Raw genomic sequence first — 18,614 nt, forward strand, 5'->3', positions numbered from 1 at the left:
TTTAGAGTGCAGGACTTTAACCTACTTCCACAGAGTGGTATTAGTACTTTAAGTAAATGACTGATGGTGTAAATGTGTCAGTGAGTTTATTTAATGTTACCTTTAAATAAAGAGATCATCAGTAACACAGAGAGTGAGTTATTTAGTAGAAACAGAGATATTCTAACTGGATTCTGGCGCTAAAAGTCTGATGTAACAAAACAACACTGAAGTTCCCGCGAAAATTATATTCCGCCAAACAGCGTTCTATTGAATCTCCCGCCACATATCCTGCCCGGCGTCACGTAACACTGACGTAACATCCTGTAACGCTGAGCCAATGAGCAGCGGAGGATCTGGTCCCGTGACCAGCAGCGGGCCAATCAGAGCGCAGCGGCTGATCCGGGAGGCGCTTGATGTGATTTTGGCGCTAGTTTGATGTCAGTGTGCGACAGAAGACGGACAGAGAGAGACACTCAGAGACACTCAAAGGACTCCAGGACGAGAGACAACACTCTGCTGTCCGCTGGGAAGACTTCTCACAACTTTATAAAGAGGTAAATCCGTCATTAACTCTTTAATTTAAGCGATAAAACGTGAATTATTCGTGTTAACTGGAACCGGAAGAGAATTCCTCTGCTTCTACTCAGAATCTGTTCTCTAGTTTAACGACTAAATTAACACTAATAACTTCATTTACACGTCATGTATTCTCTTTAAGAACAGTTCTAATGGTAATACAATATGTTTTAGATCAAACTACAGTCATATTAATGTCATTATCTGTGTTTTTGTTGATGTAAAGGCTGTTTAGAGCTCTGCTGTCTGTCTGGAGTCATATAACATCATCTAACATCATCTAACATCATCACACATCATCACACATCATCTAACATCAACACACATCATCTAACATCATATAACATCATATAACATCATCTAACATCATCACACATCAACACACATCATCTAACATCAACACACATCAACACACATCATCTAACATCATCACACATCAACACACATCATATAACATCATCTAACATCATCTAACATCATCTAACATCATCTAACATCATCTAACATCATCACACATCATCTAACATCAACACACATCATCTAACATCATATAACATCATCTAACATCATCTAACATCATCACACATCAACACACATCATCTAACATCAACACACATCAACACACATCATCTAACATCATCACACATCAACACACATCATATAACATCATATAACATCATCTAACATCATATAACATCATCTAACATCATCTAACATCATATAACATCATCTAACATCATCACACATCAACACACATCATCTAACATCAACACACATCAACACACATCATCTAACATCATCACACATCAACACACATCATATAACATCATATAACATCATATAACATCATCACACATCATCTAACATCAACACACATCATCTAACATCATATAACATCATCTAACATCATCTAACATCATCACACATCAACACACATCATCTAACATCAACACACATCATCTAACATCATCACACATCAACACACATCATATAACATCATATAACATCATATAACATCAACACACACTGAGCTCTCTGTTCCAATGATTTAATGTCAATATAACTATATTATAATAATATTATTATAAACTGAAAACACGTCACTGTTCATAGTACTGATTGACCCTTTTATAATTATACTTTATGTTTAATATATAAGTTATACTGATTTTATTTTGTAGCTTCATTCAATTCACTGAAAATTGAATCTTTAATCTTTCATTTATATGTAAAACAGCTTCAGTTTGTTAATGTAGAATAAAAGACATGAAATGTCTGGATGTGGAGGAAGAGGGAGAGATTTTAAATTGTAAGAGTATTTCTATACTGAAGTGTTGTGAGAAGACAGGTACTACAGTAGAATATTGAGGTACTTAGTTATATAACAAAATTCTAAATTCAAGTCAGGAAATATCTGCTGAGATACCTGGTAAACATGAGCACACATCTGGGTTAGTCTCCAGGTCGTTCCTCCAGATGTTCCCTTTATGTACTGATGGATCATCTCTCCTCTTCTGTTTCAGACTGAACACAAGATGCCCGGCACACTCTCTCACGGTCAGGCTCAGCCCACGCTGCCGTTCCCTCGCCGCAAATCCTGCAGAGTTTCATCGCGCTCCAAGACGCCGCTGCTGGAAAAGTCTCCGGCTCCGTCGCCGACCGAGCCCGGACCCCGGCGGCACCTCTCCCCGGCCGTGACCCGGATCGGACCGCTGTCCCCGAGGCGTCCCGCTGTCCGGCTCACCCCGCTCTCCCCCAGAAGGCCAGTCGCCCCCCCATCTCCCCTCTCACCCAGACGCCCTGCGGTCCAGCCGTCATCCCCGAGTCTCCAGACACGACTTCCACTCAGCCCCCGAAAACGTACAGGTGAGCGGCGGCTCCTCGCGTGACAGAAAGACGACACGATGAATCAACCGTCTGTGTGAAGGTTACAACACGTTGTCGGTAGTGTTGTCACGATACCAGAAATCTAGTAGTCGATACCAATACCAGTGAATTTCCACGATTCCCGATACCAATTCGATACCACGGTGTAAAAAAAACAAAAAACAACAACAATGAATCCCATGAACTGTAATTCAACACGCACTCTTTTATTAAAACATTTGAACATTACAAAAAAAAGAGGCATGTAGTCTTTAAGTAATAAATAAAAGGAATTGACCCATTTGCTCATTTTGGCGTATCAGAGGCATGTTATCAATCGATAGTCAGACGACGGACGCTACATACTGACCGTGAATGCATCCGGTCCGTCAGCTCAGAGTAGCAGGAGCAGAGGATTTGTTGTCGAAGTGAAAAGCAAACGCACCTATTTGGCAATATTTCACGTTTAATCTCAATGCCATAAGGGAACCAGAACGTTAATGAGGTAATCGCCGCGAGGTGGATGGAGCTGTCACTGCCGGTTTGCACGGAGCAGCGGCGCCAGGTAGACCCCCGCAGCGGAGCCCCGCAGCAAAAGCTCTACCGGAGAGGCCAGACACACCGCCACCCGACGGTAGAGATCAGAGTCAGCGCTCTGCACATGTTGACCGTCATCTTTTCTTGTAACATGTCCGGTGTAATCGGTAACACCGGTGTTGTCACAAGTTTATTAACCGGTTGGAACATTTTCCATCACACCCCTACCAACGACCGTTACAGGTATCGTACAGTACCTCCGGTACTGTAAAAAAAGAGTACCGTCACTTTATTACAATTTTGGGCATCGACTTGGTACCGAAGTATCGGTTCTGGTGACATCCCTAGACACGATACCAAAGTTCTGACTTCGATGCGATACCCTGCCTAAATATCTGGATACCGACACTGAAACGTTACCACGGCAACAATCTAAAACATCAGGAAGAGTAACAGAACAATAGACGCCAGAACACGGCGAGAGTGAAGACAGAAATATGAAACTAGAAACACTTCTGTTTTTTATTTTTATGAGCGACGTTCGTTCTCAGTCTGGTTTTGAAAGAGTTTATTTTATTAATTGATGGTCAAAGACGGGAACTTCACCTAAAAAATGAATCATTTGTGTATTTTATTCCCTCCAGGTGACGACAACGGATGTAACCTTGGCGCCACCCTGCTGGGTTCGCCGCCGAAGCAGAGCAAGCCCACGCCGGCTTCGCCCAGAAAGCTCTGCTTCGACGAGAACTCGCCCGTCTCGGCTCGCCGACGGCTGGTCCCGTCCTCGTCGCCACGGCAGCCGCTCTCCCCCGCCACCGCATCGTCTCCGAGGCGACAGGAAACGCCCGCTGGAAGCCCGGCCCGCCAAAACTCAGAGAGGAAGCCGCCGGTCGCTCGGCTCTTTGCAGAAAGTAAGAAGCTTTAATGTGTTGGGAGAGATCACTTTTAGTTTTGGGTTCAAGCTCGTTATTATTTTAGTTCTTGATTAATCCAGCTGCTGTTTTCTCCATTAATTAACTGAATAACAGTTTGATGTCCGGTTCCCAGAGCCTGAATCGACTCGTTCAAACGTCTCGTTTTGTTGCACAAAACCCAAATATATATTCAGTTTGATATCACAGGAAATTAAGAAAACCAGCCAATATTCACTTGAGGAGTTCAAACCAGAGAATCTTTTTGGCATTTTTGCCTTTAAAAAATGTCCAAAGCTCTGATTCATACTGGAACATTTGCTCCTTTTTAATAAATATCTTGATTTATTTTTGATTTCATGTGACTAAACGGTTTCCAAACTGCAGACTTGTGTTTTCTTTTCTATTTTAGTGATAAAAAATCTGTTAAAATATTAATTCAAATGTCTGTTTCCCTCATTTTTATTTTTGTGTCCACAGAAGCTTAAATGTAGAGCTGAAACCGACTTCATTAATCAATCGTTAGAAAATGAGTGTAATGTGAGGATTAGCTGCTTTATGTGGTTCTAAACTGAATAAGACACCTGAAGACACCTGAAGACGTCCCCTCGGCTTCTGGGCTACTGGGATTAACATTTTCTGACGTTGAATCATCAGAATCAGATTTATTAAGTAAATACATACAAGAAATCTGGCTCCGGTTTTATGAGTCTCTCTAAACGTACTTATACATAAATGGAAATAACAGCTGGGACAAACTCAACAAGTAGTGAAAAAGTGTTGTATAGTCCAAATAATATATGAAGTCAAAAACGGGATAATTAAAGCCTCTGTATGGAGGACAAAAATATTTTTAGAAATAATTGTAACCATAATTATTTTAACCCTTTTATTAATTTATAAAATGTGACATCAATTTATTTCTGTTTAATTTTCCTTTTTTTTTTATTTATGTATTTATTTTTATTAATTAATTAATCTATTTTAAATTTATTTAATATTTATTTTTAAATTTATTTATGCATTTTAATTTATTTATTTATGCACGATATTCCCTTTGCATTTCACCCTCTATTTATTTCTGTGTTCTTTTCTTTATACATTTCTATATTTTAGATGTTGGCAGGTTTCGTCCTCCGTACCTCTGGCTGTTATTGGTCTTATTCTCTAACTCCGCCACAACGATCTCAGATCAGAATTGTTCACCGTCTGACCATCTCCGTGTTTCTCCTCCAGAGTCGAGGTTTCTGAGCGTGAAGCAGGCGCTCCACACCGCCGTCCCCGAGCGGCTCCTGTCCCGGGAGGCAGAGCGGGCGTCCATTCGATCCTTCCTGGAGGAGAAGGCCCTGCGGCGCCTCCCCGGCAGCCTCTACATCTCTGGAGCTCCGGGCACCGGCAAGACGGCCTGCCTCAACTGTGTGCTGCAGGAGATGAAGGTACCGTAACCCCCCCCGAGACGACTGACTTTACTGTCTTTCCTACGCTCTAGTAGGTTCACATCCATAAGATACAGATATCATCTGAAACTAGAGAACCTGATGAATCCATCGGTACCAACCAGGTCATGCTACCATGTCAGGAAGGAGGTTAAATAACGCTCCAAAGTTGGGTTAAATGTTGTCGATCCCTTGACCTCTGACCTCCAGATGTGTGAATGTAAATGGGTTCTATGGGTACCCACGAGTCTCCCCTTTACAGACATGCCCACTTTATGATAATCACATGCAGTATAAATGTGTTATTGTCTCCTATTCTAAAATGGTGTGTCTGAATATTTCTACATCCCTAAACAGTCTCTGAAGTCCATAAAATGTGTCTCACTGTAAAGCTGAGACTCTGGTGGATCCAATGAGCCCAACTGGATTCATGTGTGATGATGTTAGTCCCCATAGGAGACATTTCATTGACCTCACTGTATAAAATGAATTAAATTTATTTATTATTTATTCATTTTATATTTATTTTTAAATGTACGTATTTATGCATTTATTTATTTATGCATGATGTTCCCTTTGCATTTCACCCTTTATTATTATTATTATTATTATTATTATTATTATTCACCCTTTATTTTCCTTAATTTTCCCTTTTATTTATTTATGTATTTATTTGTATTACTTTTTAAATTTATTTATTTTATAGTTATTTTTAAATGTATTTATGCATTTTATTTATTTCTGCTTGATATTCCCTTTTGCATTTCACCCCTGAATTTATTCCCCCGTACTTATTTATTTCTCTATACATATTTATTAATTTATCATGTCATTTATTTATTCATTTATTTTGGATTTTGGCATGTTCTGTCCTCCATAAACAGAGAGGAGAAATCAGGACATTTGAAGACGTCACCGTGTGTTTATTGATTTAATAGACCAGATGTTTAATATGAATAACTGACTGATCCAGAGTGAAGAGTCCTGTCGGTTACACGTCTCGTGTTCTTCGCTCTTTGTGAAGAGAAAGTTCTGGTCCTGTTATTTATTGTTGTTGTATAACTGTTGTCTTCTGGTCCGTCAGGCGGAGCTGTCGGCGGTACAGACGGTGTTGGTGAACTGTATGAGTCTGCGGAGCTCCCACGCCATCTTCCGGCTGCTGGCCGACAGGCTGAGAGCGCCCGGCGGGCAGAACGGACTGCAGAGGTTCCTGTCGGCGCCGGGGCCCGCTGTGTGAGTAACGACGAGGTTCTCGGGGTTACCGAGGAACCGGAGAGTCTGACATGTGCAGCAGGCGGTTACTGATGGAGTATTCAGCTTCTGGAATATGTTAATACGCAGCTCTGTGTGCTTCTGATTAGTCGTCTTAAAACTTTTTCTTTCAAATGAAGAATCAATTCTGGCTAAAATCATTTACTTTTGTACAACTTTAAATTTGTACTTTTGAATAATAATAATAATAATTAATAACCGCTGGTTCAGACTTCAGAAGAAGAAGAACAGATTTCTGGTTCAACAAGTTGATTTTTTTCTGGGATCGGTGCGTAGAGCGGCAGACTCGCCGATATTTAAGGACAATATCAGACGCATTACAGATTCTGGTATTGGAAGAACTCTTTTTCATGCTGAATTACTTTTTTCCAAGAAAGTTCCAGCACTAAATGAGACTGTGTTTGTGTTTGCTCATCAGGCTGCTGGTTCTGGATGAGATGGACCAGCTGGACAGTAAAGCTCAGGACGTCCTCTACACCATCTTTGAGTGGCCGTACCTGCCCGAGTCTCGCCTCTGTCTCGTCGGTAAGAACTTCACCCCCCCCAATAACAATATATATAGTGATTTCAAAGTAATAAAGAGACATTATTAGAAAATAAAAAAAACATAAAAACATGTAAAAACAATAATACATATTGAATAAAATGTATATAAATAATAAACACACATATCTAGTTCACATCCACGTTATAATAAATTTGAATGTGTCGGTAGCGATCATGGTCTGAAGATTAACAATAATAATAATAGTAGACAACAAAACGGCACAAAATCCAGTGACGGTGACGATTTCTTTTTTTACCAAGTTAGTGGTTTATTATTTTAATGATTACAAATTCTGTTAATTTTGAAGATTTTTTACCAAGTTACGGATTTATGATTTATTATTTTAATAATAAATAAAAATTCTGTTAATTTTGAAGATGTTTTACTAAGTTACTGGTGTATGAATTATTTTAATAATAAATAAAAATTAAATTTGTATAAATAAATAAATAAAATGTATTTATTTGACGACGATGTTTTGTGGTTATTTTTAGGTATCGCCAACGCTCTGGATCTGACCGACCGCATCCTGCCCCGGCTGCAGGCTCGCCCTCACTGTCGCCCCCTGCTGTTACACTTCCCTCCCTACAGCCGGCAGGAGCTTGCCGCCATCGTCCAGGACCGGCTCTCTCAGGTAAACGCAGCCTGAAATCAAACATCTGGAATCAAGTGAAACAATAAGTGGGATAGTATTAAGTATTAATTATTGTTTTGATTGTCTCAGGCGTCGGCTGAAGGGATCCTGGACGCCTCGGCGGTTCAGTTTTGTGCCAGAAAAGTGTCGGCGGTGTCGGGAGACGCCAGGAAAGCTCTGGACATCTGCAGGTACCAAAATCAAGTTCAACCTCCGAGTTGTTTCTCGTGTAGTTTATTAGTACATATACTAATAGGATAGGACTGCAACTAACAGTTTATATTTTCAGTCGATTAATCTGTTGATTATCGTCTGTTATTAGTTGTTTGATCTATAAAATGGTGAAAATTGTTGATCAGTGTTTCCCAAAGCTCAAGATGACGTCCTCAAATGTCTCGTTTTGTCCACAACTCAAAATAGTTGGTGATTAATTTAATAGTTGATAACTAATCGATTAATCGCTGCAGCTCTAATTTTAGATTAAATGTTGATAAATCAGATGAACCGAAAGCTTATATTGACATAATTTTATTGTGATTAATCCGGATTAACGTGGAGCTTCTTGATAAAACATTAATTTTGGGTGATTGTTTTTTCCTTCGTTCTTCGTGAGTTCATCTCTAACCGCAGCAGAGTTGAATTAGTTGGACGTCAGACTGATTTTCTCGTTGTGTTTATTTCCAGGAGAGCCGTGGAGGTCGTGGAGTCCGATGAGAGGAAGAAGGCGTCGGATCCAGAAGCTGAAACTAAAGGTGAGCGTCCTCCGTTCGCTGGTCGTAACGAGCTGCTAGCGCGAGAAACATGAACACTAACTCCAACGCTTCTTGTCTTCGTGTTGGTGCAGCGTCGCGGGTCAGCCTTCCTCAGGTGGCTCGAGTGCTGTCGGAGGTTTACGGTGACCGAATGGCGTCTCAGTGCGGCGGCGACGGAGAGAGTTTCCCGCTGCAGCAGAAGCTGCTGGTCTGCTGCCTGCTGCTGCTCACACGCAACGGAAAGAGCAAAGAGATCGTCCTCGGAAAGGTGAGTCATCAACTGGTTTATGTTTCTGTGTTTAGTTTATTAGCACAAAGGAAAGCAAAGTGTTTAGATATTTATATTTATATATAGATATAGATATAGATATAGTGAAACCTCCCCTCTAGATTTTACAATTCATCCTGATACTTAAAGAACACACAATATAGATATATAGGTAATATGTAAGGGATAATGTACAGCTAGCAGAAACTGTGACTGGGATCATTCTGTTATATTAACAACATCATCAGGATTGACTTAAACATAACTTTCCTAACTTTGTAAAACAAAATGTAACAAATAAATTTTTTTTTTAATTCTATTTATACAAATTGTATTTTTTATTTATTATTAAAATAATAAATCATAAATCAGTAACTTGGTTAAATATCTTCAAAAATAACATAATCTTTATTTATTTTATTTATTTATCTTGGAAAAAAAACTTCTAAATTAACAGAATTTTTATTTATTATTAAAATAATAAATTCTACATCAGCAACTTTTTAAAAGATCTTAACAAGTAACAGAATTTGTATTTATTAAAACAAAATAATAAATCGTATATCAGTAACTTGGTAAAACATCTTCAAAATTAACAGAATTTGTATTTATTAAAACAAAATAATAACTCGTGCACCTCTATCTTCTCTTCCAGTTTGTATAAAGGAGTTGGAATAGAAGTTGTTAGTTAGCAGTAAAGCTAACGATAACGATAAAAACCTGCTCATTCTGTCAGTGAATGTCTCTCCGTGATCTCAGAGCTTTCTCCAGCAGGAGTCTCTGAAGCTCAGCCGGACTGTGAATGATTACTGCTGTTTCTAAACGTGCACGTCGTCGTCATCGTGTTTAACAGAGTGAACTGTGTGTTTCCTGTTTCAGCTCCATGAGGTTTACAGCCGTCTGTGCGCCCGGCGGCAGGTTTCTGCCGTCGCTCAGGGAGAGTGTTTGTCTCTCTGCAGCCTGCTGGAGAGTCGAGGAATCTTCTCTCTGAAGAAAGCCAAAGAGGCTCGACTCACTAAGGTACACCTCACACACACACACACACACACACACACACACATATGTATATATCTCTCTATCTCTCTATTCAATTCAATTTATTTTTGTATAGCGTCAAATCACAACAGAAGTTATCTCAAGACGCTTGAGATAACTATCTCCAGGGCGATGAGAGACCCCTCCTCTTTGTGTCGGGGCATCACTCTGTCTCTTTCACAACAATAACAGACCGTTGCTACGTATAACAGACCTACGTATAACAGACCGTTGCTACGTATAACAGACCGTTGCTACGTATAACAGACCGTTGCTACGTATAACCGACCGTTGCTACGTATAACCGACCGTTGCTATGGGCGCAGCTCTGATGTCGGACTCTGGAGGACCATTTTTGTGTCAAAGTATTGATTTCTTCAGTTAGTAGCCGTGTAATAATCGGGATAATGAACAGCTAGCAGGTCATTGTTATGAAATAAACTCCGACGGCTCGCTGTACATTATCCCTGACGTATTTTTGCTCGGAATGCACACCCCTAATCGTAATAATTAAATCAGTTAAAGATGTGATATCGCTCTTCTCAACATTTCCAGCGACACAGTGAACGTTTTACCTGTAAATCAGGAAGTAGTAATAATAATAATAATAATATAATAATAATAATGATAATAATGTAATCTGAGACGTTTGTTTCTTCCTGAAGGTGTTTCTAAAGATCGAAGAGAAGGACGTTGAAAACGCTCTGAAGGATCGAACGCTGCTGGGAAGCATCCTCGCTGCAGGACTCCCCTCCTGATCTCACTCTGACCTTTTATCAATTGTTTCCAATTATTTTATTATTTTTTTTAATTCTCGTTTTTGCTGAGAATTTGTAGTTTTTTTAAAATGAAAACTTTATTTGTTTTCTTTCATACTGATTTTTGAGTTTGTTGATAAATGTCTGAACTCAGGTCAGTTATGAAATTACAGCGTTTAGTTTCACTTTGGATTTGAAACGTTTCCATTTTTTAATGCTGTAAATAAACAAATGTACAGATGTTTTAATCCGACTCTCTTGTTGATTTCGCCGCCGTGCAGAAAAACAACCGAACACCAGCTGCTAGTTTATTCCTTTAAGCACATCCTTCTGTTGATGCATCATTTTAATACGTGTTTCATCTCAGGACTGAGATTCTGACCAACATTCACCTTTACAGCACCGCCGTGTCCTCGCTCTAACATTTACTCAAGTATTGTACTTAAGTACAATTTGGAAGTACTTGTATTTTGTTTGAGTATTTAAATTTTACTTTAATTCTACTTCTCCTCCACCACATCTCAGAGGGAATTATTGTACGTTTTGCTACAGACTGCTCCTTTAAATATACCATAGTTTAGTGTTGATTTAATGACGGTGAAACTTTGTAAAATAAAATGTAACAAATAAATATTTTTTTTAATTTTATTTATACAAATTAAATATTTATTTATTGTTAAAATAATAAATCATACACCAGTAACTTGGTAAAAACAAATCTTAAAAATTAACAGAATTTGTATTTATAATTAAAATAATAAATCATCCGTCGTATCCGAGCTGTTCTTTTAAAACCCGTTGACCCGTCTGAACAGCCGCTCTGACTGGATTAAAGGGTTTTCATCCTCCAGCCTGCAGAACCGAGACGCTTCATCTCCGAGATATCGCAGCTCTTAAATCTCTGATTTCTCTGTGAACCCCTGAATGCATCGTCAGTCATCTTCCAGAACCCGACTGAACGGATCGATTAGTGTTCGTTAAAACCAGTTTATGGATTTCAGTCGTGGAAAGTAACTAAGTACATTTACTCAAGTACTGCACTTCAGTATCATTTTGAGGTACTTGAGTTATTTCCATTTTAAGTAACTTTATACTTCTCAAAGAGAAAACTTGTGCTTCTGACTCGTTTTATTCCGTTCCTTTACAGATTCAGATTATAAATAATAAATACAAAACAAATAATGATTTATTATTATAGATTAGCTAATGGATCAATAATTATAATCCAATAATATATTATATATTGATTCTGCATAATGATTACTTCTGGTACTTTAAGTTTATTTTGATGCTGGTACTTTTACTCAAGTAATCATTTGATTTCAGTACTTTGACTTGTAACAGAGTATTTCTACAGCGCGGTATGACTGCTGTTATTTATGTAAAGGAACTGAATACTTCTTCCACCACTGAAGGACTTTTAATTTGAAAATATATAACTATAATAAAAAATAATATAATAAAATAAATTAATAAAAAATATAAAATAAATGATGATGTAGATAAAACTGGGATTTTATTCCATATTCCAATAATTTCAGAAACAAATATGAATATTCAAATCAGATTTTATTCAAATATGATTTATTCACAGCAAAGTGGATGTAAATATATATAATTGTGCATGTTTTCAAATACAAATACAGTGACCAAAAATGTAAACGTGGTTTGGAGATAAAATAAGATTAAATATTCAAACGTATGATAATAATAATAATAATAATAATAATAATAATAAGCAAATAAAAGTCACTTTCTCCAACAGTGCATTTCACAAACTCCTCACATATAATATATATAAATATATATATTATATTTACCTTTTTTTTATCTTAAAGTTCAAATATTTCCCGGTGATTGTCTGAAACGTTCGGACTCTCAAAAATCGACTCATCAGGTCCCAAAATAATAAAAAGAAACGACGCAACGGTTCTGAAAATATTGAAAAGTTTGAACGAGTTCAGTTTAACGTCGACTTCTTTCTACCTGAGATGATTTCTGAGAATCAGAACTTTGTTTATTCTCTTAAAGGGATTTTATTTAAAGAAACATCATCGTATTACTTATTTTAAAAACACACGAGTATTATATCTGTGTTTACGTTTAGAAAGCAACATTTATTTTCTTTAGATTTTATATTTCCGAATGATAAAATATTTATTGGTTTTAGAAACATTTCACTTTCTGGATTCATAAAGCTGTGATCAGGTGATCCTTTAACCCCTTCAGCCCCTCTGAAGACCTGAACCGTCTCCGCACTGCAAACTCACACAACTCTTAATTTACTACTAATTTTAAATTCTATTTTTAGCTGCCAAAGTTTCAGAAGATGCCGAAGAAGATGTGTCGTTCTGAATGTGTTTAAAAACGATGCACAAGACATCTGGAATATTTTCATTTGATGCCGCCGTAAAAAACTCATCATTTAACTGAGATAATGGAGCTTCAGATGGCGAGGAATGAGAGGACTTTAATCAACTTAGAGATACTTGAGTGGAAATAGAAATGAATAGAAAGGGGAGAACTGGATTTTAAGGAGTTAAAATAACAATCCAACGTTTTCTTTTAAATAATGAGCCTCCTGCTGGCGGTTTAATCTGACAGGTTAAAGAGTCTCCGACGTTAAAACGAACCTCAGATTGTTCCGATTGTTCCGATTGTTCCGATTGTTCACGCTGAAGACGTTAAAAACACAAACTCTTCTCAGGTTTAAAACCATAAAGACGCCCGCGAGTCCACTTTGAAACAACTCATACCTGACGCAGATGGAAAAATCTGTTTTTGAAGGTGGATATTAATATTTGTACACCTGAAGCCACTTTTAAGATGATATTTTTAATGGACATTTTGATGTTTATTTTTATGATTTTCTACCATTTTCGAGGGAAAATATTAAATTTTCTGTTTGTCTGTGCGAAAAAAAGCAACCTACATTTAGACCGTCATCTGACACTAAAACAACAGCGACACATACAGTAATAGTTGTCCTGACATTTTGAGTATCTTTCCCCAAAATAGCAGATTTCCCACGTTGAATCTTTATTTTTGTTCTTATAAAGTCAAAATGTAAAATCATATCAGTAGTTTCATAAATGTTGTAAAATGGAAAAGTCAGTAAATTCTTACCCCACCTCTAAACCCTTTAACCTACATGATGGGTAATACTGCTAACCAACAGTCCTAGAGGAATAACAGACAAAAAAAGATCAGTTTTATTTATTAATTTATCAGTTTATCAGCAGTTTAAACTAAACTTGGTCGGTCGTGGTGTTTTAATGATATGTCTGTCGTAAAGTAAGCACCGATACGGATCCAATATCAGACAATGGAGCCGATCTATTCAATTCAGTTCTATGATTATATATATATATATAAATATATATATAATCATAGAACTGAATTTTATTGTCAGATGACAGTCTAAATGTAGTTGTATATATATAATATATAATATCTATATATAATATATATAATATATAAATATATATAATATATAATATATATTAGTATATATTATATATTATATTATATAATATATATAGATATATATATTATATATTATATATTATATTATATATATATATTTATATATATATATATAATATTATATATTATATATATATATATATTTATATATATATATAATATATTATATTATATATATATATATTATATATTATATATATACAACTACATTTAGACCGTCATCTGACAATAAAACACAAAAACAAAACCCACAAAGCGACACATAATATTTAAATTTTGTGTAACTTTACTCAAAATGGCAGATTTCACATGTTGAATGTTGATTTTTGTTTTTATAAAGTCAGAAAATATGAATAAAATCATATCAGGAGTTGGAATTGAATGTTTAACATGAATTGATGCATGTCGTGTTTTATTAAATATATTAATAACTGAGTTGTTTCAGACGGGACGCTTTAAAAACAAACAGACTGAAGAGTGAAAATAATCATAAATAAATAATTAATAATTAATAATAATAATAATAATAATAATAATAATAATAATAATAATAAATAGTTTTTCACATTCAGAGTGGCTGTTAAAAATCAATAAACATTCTCAGTGAATTTAAATGCATTCAGTTTTTAACGTATTTAACTCACAAAACGTCCCCGTTACGTAGAACACGTGATGAACTTTAGCCCTCGGTTTGAGTCACGGGACGCGACGATGACGTCACCACGAGTTTACAATCTTTAGTTTTAGTTCCATCCAACAGTCAGAAAACAAACTGGTGAAACACGAGTCAGTTTGATTCGATGGAAACAGATCAAATCTAAACGTCAAATGAAATTTATACTTTATTGGACATGAACGTGTCTGGAGATAAACGCCTAACCTGAAACTGATTTCAAGATTTCGAGTAGAAAAATGTGATTATTTTATTCCTCAATTCACAATTAACTTTCTCTTCTGTCGTTTGGAGTAATTATTGACATTTAAACATTCATTTGTTATTTAACTGTTTTATTAATTACGTACCAGTAGTTATCTCACGGAGCCCTGATGTTAAACTTTATAGAACATTTTTAATTAAAAGTGTAAATTAAAGCGTTACTGAGGCGGCAAACCACGTTCATCCTGACGACCTTAACGATTACAGCACTCATTAAATACACCACATTATGAGCTTTAACTAGTGACGCCGCTCTGAATATTAATGTTCTGTTTCATAAAAGTGTTTTAATTCTTTACGACGTTAGCGGAGACGGAAACTCTGATGAAGCAAAATGAGCTTCGGCTGTTTTAAAGGTCTTATTGACAACATTTTTCTGTAGATGAATATTGTTTTTTTAAATAATAAAACATCCACAGAGACTTTAGAAAGTTGCTGAATAACAGTCTGGCTTTTCCTGGAATAAATATGATTGTGAATTAATCATTTAAAAAACGTTGGCGGGTCCAAAATGAATGTTTTGTTTAATATCTGTGGAAGATATCAAACGTTTGGTTCCGTCTTCTAACGACGTCGCTGAGCTCCTAAACATTTTACCGAAACATTTTCCAAAAATGGTTTTTAAGGTTTTTAAAGGTCCTGAAACGGCGAGCTGACAGTCGGCCGTCGGACAGTTTGAGGTCGTCTGTGAGTGTTGGTTTAGTTTTTACGGCGTGTCCGTCACCGTTCAACATGTTGAATCAGCGGCGGAGCTCGTTGGTGAGAGAAATCGCTCTGATTGGCTGTTCAGCTTCAACCAATCAGTGCAGGAGAAGAGAAACAGCCGTCCTCGCTCTTCCTGTTTCCCTTTCTGAATGATGAATACAGACTACCGCCCCCTGCTGGTGAGGAGAGTTATTTCCTCTCACGCAGTAACAGACCGTACGTGGCAGTCGGTTGCCGGCTGTCGTCTTTGCGGTGTGTTCGAGTGTAACTTTTTGGTCGAGACAAAAGAGACGTGAGGCGACGCTACAGTCGACCTTCATCGCCGCTGGTTCTGTGTTCTAAGATTTACTGACTTCTGGAGAAGTTTATAGAGATGTTCCTGATATTAGCAAAGAAAACTCAGTTTCTATAAAGGTGTAAAACTCTCTGAAACAAAATTCACGAAATTATTCCCAAGAGTTTGAGCTTCTATAAAGATTATTCTTGAGTTCCTAAAGTGTCCGAATGACAGAAAATGTCAAAGTTCTGATTAAACATAACTGTTAAAGATCATTAAACTGTGAACTGAAAATGTTCCTGAAGGCGTTCCGGAGATTCAGACGTCTGGGAAAAAGCTTCATCAGTTCCTGAAAAAGTTTCTAAATTAATTAGCGTGTCTTCAGTTAACGTGTCTTCAGTTAGTGTGTCTTCAGTTAGCGTGTCTTCAGTTAACGTGTCTTCAGTTAGCGTGTCTTCAGTTAGCGTGTCTTCAGTTAGTGTGTCTTCAGTCAGCGTGTCTTCAGTTAGTGTGTCTTCAGTCAGCGTGTCTTCAGTTAACGTGTCTTCAGTTAGCGTGTCTTCAGTCAGCGTGTCTTCAGTCAACGTGTCTTCAGTTAACGTGTCTTCAGTCAACGTGTCTTCAGTTAACGTGTCTTCAGTTAGCGTGTCTTCAGTTAGCGTGTCTTCAGTTAGTGTGTCTTCAGTCAGCGTGTCTTCAGTTAGTGTGTCTTCAGTCAGCGTCTTCAGTTAGCGTGTCTTCAGTTAACGTGTCTTCAGTCAGCGTGTCTTCAGTCAACGTGTCTTCAGTTAACGTGTCTTCAGTTAGCGTGTCTTCAGTTAGCGTGGACAAAAACAGATAAATGTCTGAGATTAACGGTAAATGTCCGGCAACGACTTGTTGTGAAGTGAACGCAATGAGACGGGGGACGGAAACGGAGACATGTAGTGGCTGAATGTTATGATTGTTATCAACAGCACCTTTAAGCAACATAAATTAACAATATTATTGTGTTTCATTTGAATTAATCTCACAAAGTTATGATTTAAAACTTCTCCTGAAGCAACACGTCTTTAAATTAAGTCTTTACTTTTGCATAATCGCCCCCTCTCGTTAGAGTTTTAATTAAGAGAATTAAGAGTTTTAGCCGTTAACAGAAGAGCACCATGCAGATTATTCCTCTTTATTAAAATCAATGTAAACCAGTAGATTATTATTATTATAAAGGTAGCACATCTTAAATATAGTTTCTACTCTGAAAATACTTTAAATACTAACTTTATCTGATAAATCTGGTGTTTCTATGTGGAGTTTATTTTAATCTAAATTTGAGATTCAAAATAGTCAAATATCAAAAATACTCCAGTTTGGTCCGTTGAGTTATGAGTTATAAACACGCACACAGCTGCCTTCAGTGAGAGAGAACTGAACGTTAATAAATACATAAATACATAAATAAAGCACAGCAGAGTGTTTGGAGACTTTCATGCTCAGAAATTAAATACATTCAGAGAGTTTCTGATGTTTGTTCGTCATCAAACACAGAAAACCGACTTCAGTCCGTCAGACATGAAGAACTAAACTGTTCCGTTGGTTTCGCTGCTGTCGGGAGAAAAACACACTTTCATCCAGGTTTCATTCAACCTGAACCCCGATTACACATCACAAGTAGAGATCACCTGGGCAGTAAATTATAACCCCTCTGACCTCTGACCTCTGACCTCTGCATCATACTGCAAACAACCCCAATATACAGTTAGTGTAGTTTAGGAGGAAGTAGTCGTAGTATAATAATACGTCCTCTTTAACCCTCTGAGACCCTCAATAGACCCGTTCTAGTCTTCTTTAGGGGGTCCAGGGGGTCTTTAGGGGGTCTTTAGGAGGGTCCAGGGGTCTTTAGGGAGTCTTTAGGGGGGTCTTTAGGGGGGTCTTTAGGGGGAGATAGCAGGTCAACAGTAGATGTCACATAGAAGTGGTGTACATCATCTGAAAGCTGAGAACCTGGAGATTAATCTGATGCTGCTCAGCACTGAGGGTCAAGATGTTCTAGTCATTAATCAGAAATAAACATTAATTAGTTAATCAAAATGCATATTAAAAGTGTATCAGGGTTTAGAACATGATGATAGTAGTATCTGACGGTCATCTCCATGCTCTATTATGTCTCATAAGTTGTTGTGTTGATACCATTTGTTCCACAGATTTGGTGCTAAATTTAACCATTTTTTTTCCACTGGAGAATTGATAAAAATGATCAATAATCCTCCAGAATACCACATTAAGACACCAAGACCTTGAGGAACACCAGAGAAAATGCCATGCTGTGATTTGGGATCAAAAACTTTTGACATTTTGGAGATTTCTGCAAGAATTTGCATTTTTTTTCCGGCGATTGGAAGGCGAGCACTTGTGTTGTGTGAACTAGCTTCACTACTTTAGCTTTAAAGGTCCCATATTGTAAAAAGTGAGATTTTCTCGTCTTTAACATTATAAAGCAGGTTTAAGTGCTTTATATAAATACTGTTAAACTATCAAAACGCTCAATTTACGGAAAAACACACACAGCCCGTATTCAGAAACTGTGCGTTTGAAACAAGCCGTTAGGATTTCTGTCCATTTGTGATGTCACAAATATACAATACTTAGACCATCACAC

General features: G+C 37.2%; 2 protein-coding genes across 2 annotated transcripts in view; one reads left to right on the plus strand and one right to left on the minus strand.

Moving 5' to 3' along the window:
* LOC119484981 (NACHT, LRR and PYD domains-containing protein 12-like) overlaps positions 1 to 18,614 on the minus strand; it is a 956,516-nt gene that overhangs the window by 402,910 nt on the left and 534,992 nt on the right. The window lies entirely within an intron of this gene.
* On the plus strand, positions 379 to 10,822 carry cdc6 (cell division cycle 6 homolog (S. cerevisiae)). The gene is made up of 12 exons (XM_037764245.1): positions 379 to 536; positions 2,082 to 2,424; positions 3,606 to 3,872; positions 5,109 to 5,308; positions 6,393 to 6,541; positions 6,999 to 7,105; positions 7,622 to 7,761; positions 7,852 to 7,952; positions 8,446 to 8,513; positions 8,606 to 8,781; positions 9,661 to 9,801; positions 10,482 to 10,822. Exons 2-12 carry the CDS (start codon positions 2,094 to 2,096, stop codon positions 10,572 to 10,574), a joined length of 1,773 nt encoding a protein of 590 aa, XP_037620173.1. The 5' UTR covers positions 379 to 536; positions 2,082 to 2,093; the 3' UTR covers positions 10,575 to 10,822.

Source organism: Sebastes umbrosus, chromosome 3 (genome assembly GCF_015220745.1).
Source record: "Sebastes umbrosus isolate fSebUmb1 chromosome 3, fSebUmb1.pri, whole genome shotgun sequence".
NCBI classification, from domain to species: Eukaryota; Metazoa; Chordata; class Actinopteri; order Perciformes; family Sebastidae; genus Sebastes; species Sebastes umbrosus.

Excerpts from the sequence above, each read along its gene's own strand:
- cdc6 (XM_037764245.1), top strand. The coding sequence starts at position 2,094 with ATGCCCGGCACACTCTCTCACGGTCAGGCTCAGCCCACGCTGCCGTTC. Across the intron at positions 7,762-7,851 it reads TCCAGGACCGGCTCTCTCAG|GCGTCGGCTGAAGGGATCCT; the intron begins GTAAACGCAGCC and ends TGATTGTCTCAG. Across the intron at positions 7,953-8,445 it reads AAAGCTCTGGACATCTGCAG|GAGAGCCGTGGAGGTCGTGG; the intron begins GTACCAAAATCA and ends GTTTATTTCCAG.